This window comes from Malus sylvestris, chromosome 14, assembly GCF_916048215.2.
Source record: "Malus sylvestris chromosome 14, drMalSylv7.2, whole genome shotgun sequence".
Taxonomy (NCBI): domain Eukaryota; kingdom Viridiplantae; phylum Streptophyta; class Magnoliopsida; order Rosales; family Rosaceae; genus Malus; species Malus sylvestris.
Window position 1 is genome coordinate 25,166,199 of NC_062273.1, and position 11,703 is coordinate 25,177,901.

General features: G+C 35.5%; 2 protein-coding genes across 2 annotated transcripts; both read left to right on the plus strand.

Moving 5' to 3' along the window:
* The first annotated feature begins 479 nt into the window (after nucleotides 1-479).
* LOC126598611 (probable inactive poly [ADP-ribose] polymerase SRO5) lies at nucleotides 480-4,347 on the plus strand. Its single transcript, XM_050264976.1, has 5 exons — nucleotides 480-1,536; nucleotides 1,669-1,910; nucleotides 2,000-2,136; nucleotides 2,213-2,308; nucleotides 4,021-4,347. The coding sequence occupies exons 1-5, from the start codon at nucleotides 995-997 to the stop codon at nucleotides 4,099-4,101; spliced, it is 1,098 nt and encodes a 365-aa protein (XP_050120933.1). The 5' UTR covers nucleotides 480-994; the 3' UTR covers nucleotides 4,102-4,347.
* Nucleotides 4,348-9,914: 5,567 nt separating this feature from the next.
* Nucleotides 9,915-11,183, plus strand: LOC126598356 (uncharacterized). Its single transcript, XM_050264711.1, has one exon. It carries the CDS (start codon nucleotides 10,036-10,038, stop codon nucleotides 10,951-10,953), a length of 918 nt encoding a protein of 305 aa, XP_050120668.1. The 5' UTR covers nucleotides 9,915-10,035; the 3' UTR covers nucleotides 10,954-11,183.
* The last annotated feature ends 520 nt before the right edge of the window (nucleotides 11,184-11,703 follow it).

Sequence of the window (11,703 nt, forward strand, 5' to 3'; positions counted from 1 at the left end):
TTTTATTTATTTTTAACTTTTGTATTAACTAAACAAATGAAAAAGGAAGGAGCCATTTGTGGTAAAAATCTGTAAATCTTGTTGAGTCCATTTATGCATTTAATAGAATTTTTAACAAAATTGTGACAGAATGATTACATTGATTTGCAATACCTATTTTCATGGACTACGTTGATTGATTTTCAATTTCAATGAAATGTTTGGATAACCATATCCTCCCGTCCAATTCCGTCGCCGACCAGTCTGAGCACCTCTTTCGGTCTATGCGCCCAATTATTCCCCCAAATCCCAATGACGCCCTTCCCATCCTGAAAAGGCAACAGATATTTCCAAGGCCATTATAGTAATTCCAACCGTTCAAAATCCATACGTTATAATTCCGCATTCGGGTAAACCGCCTTAACAGCCCATATACCATCCGGAGCCCCGCGAGATTGTCGCTAGTGAAAAACGAGGGGCATCCAAACCAATAGCGGCCGCACCCACTGATTTTTTTGCCCTTAGAGAAGAAGGGCGGTTCCCTCAGTTTTCCACTTCCTCCTTCTTCTTCATTCCTCCTCCCCAAGTAATCCAGAAACGCAGTTTCCATTTAAATCCCACCCCAAAAAACCACAATCCAAACCCGCAAAACCTTTCTCAAATTCTCAACAACTCCCATTTTTTCTTTCTGGGTTTTTCTTCTAGCTCTTGAATCTCAAATCTTTAAGGAAAATTTCCACAGAAAAGTATTCGTTTTCGTACTTTTGGTTGTATAGTTTGTTTGGTTAGTTTGCGTTCTTGGCGTTCTAAAAAATCTGCCGACTCTCCTTCTTTCATTTCGTCTAGTGTTTTGGATCCCATTCTTTCTTCTTTTTGCTTAACCCCCAAGAAACTCCTATACATGAACACCTTTTAGATTTTAATTAGTTTCTGTTTTTCTTTCTTTCTTCAGATTGTAAAAATCACAGTAGGTTTCGATTCAGTTGTTGTAGTTTTCTTCTGGGTTTTGATTGCAATGGAGTGCAGCAATGATGTTACGAATCTTTCTTCTCGAAATTCATCGGAAGATGAACTCAGCGATCAATTTACAGATTCGGGTACCACCGACTCTGCCTCAGAGACCGTCCAGTCGTCCATCTCAGACTGCGAAAGCGTTGTCGATTCCGGTTCTTCAAGTTCCCGGAATCAACCTCGGCCGTTCGGTGATGGGTTGGTCCCGCTTTTCAACGGCGACAGAGTTCACGACCTCATCAAGCAGCGGTTCGTTTCGAGTTTGGGATTGCTTGGGACGCAAGTCAGTGTTGTGGCGGTTCACAGAAACTCCTACTCGAGCCCTGTGGGCCAAGCAAGGCTGCGTTCGTTTCAAATTTACTTGAAAGCGGTGGAGGAGAAGTGCGGGGGAAATCCCAACGTGAAATACGCTTGGTACGCGCCCTATTCGAAAGACGAGATTTCGAAGATCATCTGCCATGGTTTCGGCAACTTTGAGCAGCAACAGAGAAATGGGGTGTATGGCAATGGTGTTTATCTTGCTCCCGATCATTCTCCTATGCAATGGTAAGTGTTTCTTTCGTTTCTGTACCAATTTGGAGTTCGAATTTGAACAAATCCTTTGAAATGTGTATTTGTTTTTCGTCACAATTTGTATGTTTTCGACATTTGGTTGACAAATTTGATTTGTTTTTGTAGTGTGGAAGGCTTGAATGTTGACGAAGACGGTTTACGCCATCTTTTGCTCTGCCGTGTCATATTGGGGAGGCCGGAGGTTGTGTGCCCTGGCTCTAAACAGCATCATCCGAGCTCCGAACAGTTTGATTCGGGCATCGACAACATCTTTGCTCCCAAAAAGTACATAGTTTGGAGTACACACATGAATACTCACATCTTGCCGGAGTATGTCATCAGTTTCAGAGCTCCTAGTTGCTTGAAAGGTACTGCAACTTAATTCCCAACTTCTTTTTTTGGTGAATTTGTTTGGCTTCTGAGTTCTAATTAACCAACAATTTGTTTCGTGTTTTAGATTTCTTGAAGATTCAAGAACCAATCAAGAAACCGACCTCGCCGTGGATGCCATTTCCGGTGCTAATCGGCGTGCTTTCGAAGTTCTTGCCTCCACCTACCATTGCCTTGATCAGCAAGTATTACAAAGAACACAGAGTAAGTGGTACTACCTTCTGCACTGAATTTTCCAGATTTTGTACTCTTTTTTTTCTTCTAATTAATGTTTTTTCAGGCGAATGTGATCACAAGGCAACAACTAATACAAAAAGTGAGACAAATTGCAGGAGACGAGTTGCTGGTTTCAATTATCAAATCTTTTAGAGCCAAGGTTTGAAAATTTATTTGATTTACTTAATTTTTTTTTATTTCTTAATACTTGGTTTTTTTTTTTTTTTTTGATAAACAATAGGATTAGTAGGTTAAATAGTTAGTTGTTAGGATGAAGATTATTAGTGGGGATCAAACTTGTACCATGATGTATAAACATGATTGCTTTCTGCCAATACGGTAAAATTAACTCCATCTGCATTAATACTTGGTTATTTCTTCAAACGACATGCATGATATCTATTTGGTTATTTCTTCAAACGACATGCATGATATCTATTTTGCATTTGTTTTCTTTAATTAGTCCGTATTTAATGCACTATGTCTCTGTCAAAATGAGATTAGTTTTCTCTTTATTTAAATAAAAGGAAATTAGTTACTATCTTTATTTTTGCAATATTCCTTGCTACTTTGGTAAGCAAGGCAAAGATTTCCTCATTAGGGAGTTTTCTTGTAGTAGTTTCTATAGGCCATAAAGAGGCCTTACACATCAATTTTGATTTTTCCCCCTCTCTTGCGTAAACTGGAACCATATACGCGCTTTAATTATTTTATAATGAGACTTTGAATACGGTCTTTAACTATGAATTTTCTTTGATTGAAATCTTGTTGGTTTTTAATTTTTGATCGAGGTGCCTGAAATTAATGTGATAATTTATTTTTATGTACGTTACTATATTTTTTAAATTAAAAATTAGAAATTGTAGTTGTTTATATAAATGAGATTTTAAATAAAAAACCATAATTTGTGGGATTAAAAAGATTAAAATATAAATATACTATAGTGTGTGTTTATATATAAACATGGGTACATTTATCAAAATTAACAAAAAAATTATTGTATCAAAACATGGGTACATTCTTCAAAATCACAAAAAAAAATAAAAAAAGATATTAGGCTTAATAACATTAGTAAATTTCTTCGATTAAACTTGACATTGATACATTTTAAAATCAAAGAAAAAAGAATGAACCCATATAAGTTTAAAAATGGATTAGAAAAAGATTGAATAGATTTTATATTAAAAAAAAAGGGTACATTTTACATATAACAAATTGGTATATTTAAGAATGAGTACATTTTAAGATTAAAAAGTTTTACATGAATGGGTACATATAATTAGCATGGGTACATTTAGCAAAATAAAAAGTACAAATAAAAAAACATATATGGGTACATATACAAATAAACTTTAAAATATGGGCACAAAAAGAAATTAATATATGGGTACAGATAAAAACTGAAAAGAAAATTGGTACCAATTAAAAAAGAATTACATTTAAAAACTGAAACTAAAAATATATGATAAAAAATTTAGTCATAAATATAAATATAGTAATTGTAACATTTTTAACATTAAATGAATATATTTAGAAATAAAAAAATATTTTATTGTTGAAATAATTAATGATGTTATTAATATCCAAGGACCTTGATCAAAAATTGAAAAGGAATAGGATTTTAATCAATGGAGTAGCAAAATGAAGGATGAGAACCTAATTTCTCCTTTTATAATTTTATGGGTCTCATGTTATGTGAGACAGTTCACACAGTTTGTCGCTAACTTTGACAAATAACATCTCGTTCATACCTTTTTTGATTTCGATTAATTTTAATTCAATTGTTTTCTTCCATTCTCCTACTTATCAATTATCACCATGTTTTACATAATTTGTATGGAGCAATAAGATTTGTAAATTTTGTGTGTGCAGCAAATCAAACCACTGCAAAGAGTTGCTCAAAATGGAGGCAGGAGTAGGATGGACGGTGTAGATGCGCCAATTTTCTTTTGATGATGATGATGATGGAAGAGTGAACAATTCGGGATCAATATGGTGCGGATCAAATTGACATAATGCAACCACAAGTGAGGGGATCCAGCAGAGAGATGCCTCAAGGGTTTTTTTGGGATTTCCCTTAGTTTATACCTAATGTTCTTATCTTTTTTTTTTCTTTCTAATTTTCTCCTAATCACGCAACGGATCTTGTACTGGTTCAAATGGTATTGTCCAGAATTAATGGCTGAGAATTGAGGATGATATATTCTTCTTTTGGTTTAAAATTATTTTTTTGTTATTTTTAGTATAAATATTCTCTGATATTGGTGGAAGAATATGTGCATGCCTACTATTTTATCGCAATAATTCTTTCTTGAAGTAGAAGGTTCCAAACATTTCGTGGTGGCCAAGAGTCCAAGACTCCCTTTTTCACTGCTGCAAGTAGCAGTTGAGATTTTGGATTTGTTCACATTCCACGGGTTATGGACTATGGAGTATATAGGAAACAACAAAATTAGGTTATGTGGATGCACAAAATCGGGTCGATTTTGAATCAACTTGGATTTTCTTGTAAATCATACAAACGCACAAGAACACAATGTATATCGTGTTTTACCTTGAGTTGGGGGCTACATCCCTATTGGCGTAGTTTTCGCTTCTCCTATGTAAATGTAGGTTAGTACATTGAAGTTTGTTGCCTTTAAGAGAGTAAAGAGTTTAAACGAGCGAGGGACATGTCGTCATACTTGCTCTCCAAGCGTCAAAATTCTCTAAATAGGGAGAGGAGTCAAAGAACAAGGTATGCAATTGAAACCCCAGACTAGAGGATATGAATTCAATTGACTGACTTAAGCGTCGTAGTACCTTTTGCAGGTACCCTCCCCCACCTTAACGAAGCTTAGAAGAAGGAGCATTCAGGGTTGCTTCTCGATGAGAGGGAATCGACAAATGTGCGGGTTATAGTCAACGAACCTGTGGAGGAATTTCTTTGTGTAAGAAATCTCGCTTCAACAGTATTTTTCACAAAAAATATGAGTTATAACTCTTGATTCTTAATCAATTTTACAAACATCTACAAATACGATCATAGAGTCTGTTTTTATTGTTTATTTTCTTTACACTACAAAAACTTAGAAAAACATGTAGAGTTGTGGATAGAGTGAGCAAATGGTTGAAGAGCACAAAAGTTGAAGCCTAATTGCATGGTTCCTAGCCTTTTGGGCCTCCTCATAACAAAGTACTGAATTTGGCCTAGGGCCTCATGCCATTTTAGAGACAAAAAAGAAAAATAAAACTCTTTAACTATATGTTTGGACGAACTCTGAAATTTATGAAATTTAAACTAAGTTTTTTCAGTAATTCACTACAAAATTTAGATGAAGGGTTGAAAATCATTAGAAGCAATATTTTTTAGAGAACTTTTCAAAATCCGTTGTTCAGTATCTTTATAATGCATTTGTAGTGTTTTAGTAGAACTTTTATTTGTTTTGTGCTTTCAGGAATTAGTTGGCAATGTAATGTAGACTTGTACTATATTTTTAGAGTTTGATTAAAGTTGTTTAATATTTCGAAGGTTCTTTGTTCAAGATTAAAATATGAAAGTTCAAGTTTCCTTGAAAATGATATTTACTGTGACGAGGCCTTCCAGAAGATGTATTTCCCTACCATAAAATATTTTTGTTCATTTTTTCTTTTCCTTATTGTCTGTAGGAACTTTATGCCACATTTTTCAGCAGATTGTCGATCCACCATTTTTTAAAATTGTTGTCAAAAGACAAAGTTTTGGTAGTAAACTGTGGTGAAATGTGGCCCTACTCTGATCTTTTGCCATTTACTTTCTTCTCTATGTTTGTCTTTATTGGCACTGTTTCTCGTGGTTGTCTTCTTTCACCGACTTCTTTTGATTTGTAGCTGCGATCTTTGTGGTGCTCTTTGGAGAATGTTGTAGTCTTCTTTTCCTTCAATTTTGGAGCTTTGTTTGGACTGATCTCAGGCGTTTGTTGGGGGTGCTAGTTTGTGATGATTTGTGTACGATGTTCCGGTGTCAGCGGTGGTAGCAGGCTGCTAGGGTTTTTCTATTTTCAGTTTTATTTTTCTTTTGTTTTGAATTTTAAAGTCTGTTTTGGTTCGCTTTGAGGATCCATTTCTATACTTTGTGCTTACTTTGTAATTGGGTCTCTTTTTGTATAATTTTGCTATATTGGTAATAAATCTATCTTTGTCCAAAAAAGCAAGGTTCTAGATGTTTTAATTCTAAAAAGCAGAGATTTAGAAAAGTAAGCATTACTAATTAAAATTTAGAAGCACTGGTCTCTTCATTGACTGGTCCAGAATTTTCACACTGATTACAACCTTGTAATGCAAATGTTCACACACGTTGAGAATCTTTAGGTGCAAATTTTTGTTAATTGTAATCAATTAGTTGGTGCTAGCATCACATCAGTTTTTCGTTTTCCCCCTATTTTTGTAAGGGAGAAAAAAATAGGGTATGGTTTGATAAATATATACGTAGTATACGGTAAACTTAGAGAGTAAATAGAATATATTCATAGATCGTTTACAATACACAAGTCGTATATATGATTCGGATCATGGTACAGACACAACCACATATATTAAGATGAACTGAGCCTTCTACGTACTAGTAACACATCCTAACCAGGCTTAGTTTCATGTTTGACTTCGTTGACGAACTATAGAAGAACTAACCTCATTTTAATTAGGTGGCAAATTCCGAACTTGGGTGTAGAAAAAAGAGTAAATTGCTCTGTTCAACTTGGTTAAATCTACTAATATTATCATATTATAGAGGGAATGAATTGGTTGGAACTATTGGTGTATATTTTATGCATAGGCACGATCAAATAATTATAACTCAACCAGAAACACTTGCCAACGAAATCAAAGTTCATCCATGCTAGTTCATAATTGCAGCAAGAAATGTACTTTACTTGCTTTCCAAGGCTAAATTGATTTATGCAGTAGATTAATACTATTCATTTATTTACCTAAACGTGTGCTTTTCAAGCACATTACTTGCTAAGGAAAATACATACTAATTTGATGGGAAAATAATGAGCAAGAAATGCAGTGACACACTCATACAAAATGTATTGTTCACACCTTGAGCACACCTAAACCATTCCTATTCATACCAAATGCTTTGCATCATATGCAATGATGATGTAATTATTTGCAAGCATGAAATTAAATTGGAACAAATTTGGTAAGAGACCCAAAAATCATCCAAGCATGTTAGGCCACATCATTGCTAATAATATATTTGGTGGCCTTATTGATCAATTCAATGAGAGAAACTTCGAACAGAGTGTCACGTGGTCGGATGTATATGGCAAGTTCTTAAGATATCGTTACATTGACACAAGTGAAACCATATGCAAGGGGGTTTGTGGAAGAGAACGGAGCCAAGAAATCATTATAAATGTTTTGTTTGCATCAGTGACGTTCTTTTTGTATGCTGGTCATTTTTCTGACTCAGTGTAAGCTAATATATATGTCTATTTGGTATACCAACAAAAGAAGTCTTTCACATTCAGAAGGCGAGCACAAATTCCATTTATATTAAAATTTCATACTTTTGTTGTCTTTGCCTCTCTTATTATTTGAATGGGACGAGAAATGTTAGGAGAAAACGGTGAGAATTTAAAACTGTTGCAGGTGAGTTTTCCTCGACAATGGGATTAGGTGTGGGCAAGAGCATTAGACAAGCTCAAAAGTAACGTCTCCCTTCTATTTAGCCCATTAAATCATATCATCAACCCCTAAGGATATTATTATTATTATTAGGTTAGGTAGGTTTAATTGGCAAAAGATAATAGTTTTATAGAAAAAAAGGGTTGTCTTATTCTCACAGGTTGGAGAAAAAGTTTGATATCTTTCCATATCAAGGTTTTGATATCCACATCACAGCTTGCACAGTCCCTCAATTTCCTTCTATCATCCTAAAGAATTTTCAAATATATATTTGAATCTAGAAGTAACAATTTGGTGGGTTGAAAACTCGTTTGAAAAATGCTTTTAAATGGGTGAAAATGCTTTTAGTGAAAATGTGTTTGGAACTAATTCTTAGTAAAAATACAAATAAATCCTGAAGTGCTTTTTAAAATCATTTTCTTAAAAAAAATTCAATCATTTAAAAACGCTTCTCAAATAAGCTTGTAGTCCTCACTTGCTGGTGGTTTAGATTAATCAAATTTGTTTGTCTTTCTATTTTATAATTAATGATCACAGGGCACGAGTCACCCTCAGATATTCTTGCTCAGGCAAATACCGAAATTTCAATTGGTTAATCCCTTTCAAAGTGTAAATGGTATTTTGGTATTTTTATTCACTTGGACGTTATTGAAAATTTTAAATTTGAGAGATCTGGTGATTATATATTTTTGTGATTCTACTTAATTGTGGCTAGCCTCATTATGTTGTGGCCAATGGTGAGCAACAGATTTCGAAAAGTCCCCGAACTGTATCAAAATTTTTCCTGCCAAGCAGCTTAAGCAAGATAGGATGGCTCGGGGTTGCGGATCTCCTTTTTAACACGAAACCAGCATCCATTTTTTGCTTTTCTCCTCCAACACATTCACCACCTTATTTAATTTTCTCTATCCCAACTTCCTTGCTCAATTCCTCTAGTGCCAGAATCATTAATACCTACCCACCAATGAGAAAACTTAAGCAAAAGCACCACATCAAACTCTTATACCTCGCCCTTCTCGACAAAAAAAAAATTCATGAATCCGTCATTGATTACCGTATCTCTTTTCTTGAATGTATGCTACCGCACATGGCTATGTAAAAACAGTTTGTAGATGTCCTAACAATGGAACGAAGGGAAAACATATACACGCATATTTAAATTAAGTTTATTTTGTCAGCAATAATTATAATCATAATACAAGTAAGATGATTCAACAACCCGCCAAACCTTTTTTTTGGTTTTGTTTTCTTAAGCTTCAAACTGCTTCTCAAGAGATCTCCACACACTTGTGAACACTTGAGCTTAACACATGTCAAGTAGCACCGGTCAGCTTCTACAAATAATATTCATACATTTTCTTTTTTCTTACGAATAAACAAAAATCCATAATTTCTCTTTTATTTTCAGCTTCGTTCCACTGCAGATTTATCACATATTCTAATATTTTTTTATACCTGAATGGACAAAATTAGCTTTCAATTTGAATTATCACTTATTGTCGATTTGCGATATTTTACGTTAACTAAAACATTATAATGCAACGATATTTTACGTTAACTAATCTGTAATGTGTGTAAAAATTGAAATCAAATACATTTGCTCTATCAAAGTAAAGTGACTAGATCTAAATTTGCATCAAACTAAGTACTTAAGTTAGATGGCATGTGGTTCAATATATTAGTGGATAAAGTGTTATGTTTTTCCTCATGCGTCTAGGGTTCGAAACTTTTACCTTTCCAAATTATTGTAAATTTTTTTTTCTTGAAAAGGGGACCAGTTGGTGGTTTTACTACAGTAGTCCATCTTTTCGAGGGCCGGAACGACTCACAGAGACACTTTAGTCTCTCCCTTGCCACGATAGTTTGATTCACTAGTACGATAAATCAAATCCAAAAAATGTCGTGTGGAATGCGGACCTAAATTTCGTCTCTAACTCCTGGCCACCCCGCGGTGGTTAATTATTGTAAATAATTTACCCTAGCAAAAAGTGGGGATTACTGTTCAAGTTTTTCATTAATTAATATTATTAGAATTGTTATTATTACACATAATAAAATAGAAAATTTGAAGCCAATTTTTAACAACCACTCACACAATGTTATTTATAAAGTCCCAAATCCATTTCATTCCCAACCAACCCCTCCTCCTTCTTTCCCTCCCTTTATCTTTCCTCTTTCCTTTCTTCCAAGCACAGAGAATTGAAGCTTCCTGAGCGCTCTACCAGATTGATAATAATGCAAGCTGCTGCCACAGGTCCGTTGATCTCGCTCTCCCCCAGCTTCAACACCCACTCTTCCTCCGACAGACTCGCCCAGATCGCCGCCCGAGTTGTTGACGAGTTCTCCCACCAAGACCACCAACTCACCGACGAGTCCGACTGGGAAACTCTATACGATCACCAGGAAGAAGAAAAACTCCACCACCGCCAACAAACCAGAGACGACAACGTACAGAAAGACAAGGAGGAGGAAGAGGAGGAGTTTGAGTTTTCTTTTGTCAGCAGCGGAGGAGAGCCGCACACGTCGCACGTCTCAGCCGACGAGATTTTCTCCAACGGTCAAATCAAACCCACCGTCTACCCTCTCTTCAACCAAGACTTATTATTACCTCACAACGACGTCGTATCGTCTAAAAATGCTAACGGCAATGTGGATGACGCCGTTAAGAAGCCGAAACAACGTCGTCCACCGCTCAGAATGCTCATGAACGAAGACGAGCGCGAAACGCCGTCCTGCTCGTCATCCGAGGCCGACGACCTCGAGAACCTGCCACCTGACACTTACTGTGTGTGGGCCCCCCCGAAACCGTCGCCTGGACAGCGCGGCTGCAATAAGAGCAGCTCCGCCGGCTCGTCCTCGAAGCGGTGGAAGTTTAGGAACCTTCTTTACCGGAGCAGCAGCGAAGGCAAGGACACTTTCGCCTTTTTGGCTCCCTCGTCGACCAAGACAGCCGAAAACAACAAGGGAGATAACGTCACGCGGAAAAGAGTCGACGGCGGCGGCGGCATGTCGGAGAATGGAGAGCGTTATGTCGTAAGGAGCAAGACCGCGGAGGAAGGAGATAAACGACGGTCGTTTATACCGTACAGGCAGGACTTTGTGGGGTTTTTCTCGAATGTGAATGGGCTTAGCAGGAATTTGCATCCATTTTGAGTGATCAAGTAATTGAAAATTATTTAATTTCTCCTTAGTTTTGATTTTTTTTTTTTTTTTTTTATTTGGGTGTGAGTATTTTCTCATTTTGTATTAATTTTTTGTTTTGTGAGAACTTACGATTAGTTAATAGTTGGGGTTAACTAATTTAATATGGGATTTCTTCACTTTATGTAATTAATGGAAATATGTAATATATCATGAGTTAATATTATATTCTGGTGTTGATATTTCTATTTGTATTTTTGTTCATCCATGGAAATGAATATGTTTTTTATTTGTGACAACTTTTTGCTGTCTGGATCTCACGCGGTATTGCCAAAAAGTCATTTAGGGATTTGTCCCTTCCTATAATCTTTCAATAAATTTAAGTTTTTTTGTTTTAATCACGGTTAGTCTATGAAATTAGATCGAACTGAATTTATGGGGTTTAATTTTAGAGACTAGATGGATAGATTTTCTATTTTTGAAACTATTTTGATCTGACGGTCCAATTTCTAAGATCAACTGTGATAAAAATTCTGAAATTGAAAGTTCTCATTTGTTTAGTTCGTAAATGATATTTAGTTGAATTTAGTTACGCAAAATATAGTTTAAGACTATTAATAGAACTTCATCAAGTTTGAATTTGTCTTGCAAGTAAAGGGGAAGATGGAAAGATGAAATTCGGCTATTGAAATTTCAAAAACCAAATTTATTAGGGAACTTTAACGAAAAACATCCGGTACTGTTCACTTTAACGAAAAACCA

Coding starts and splice junctions, on each gene's coding strand:
- LOC126598611 (XM_050264976.1), top strand. CDS start 995: ATGGAGTGCAGCAATGATGTTACGAATCTTTCTTCTCGAAATTCATCG. Junction 1,911..1,999: donor AGCTCCTAGTTGCTTGAAAG/GTACTGCAACTT, acceptor TTCGTGTTTTAG/ATTTCTTGAAGATTCAAGAA. Junction 2,137..2,212: donor AGTATTACAAAGAACACAGA/GTAAGTGGTACT, acceptor ATGTTTTTTCAG/GCGAATGTGATCACAAGGCA.
- LOC126598356 (XM_050264711.1), top strand. CDS start 10,036: ATGCAAGCTGCTGCCACAGGTCCGTTGATCTCGCTCTCCCCCAGCTTC.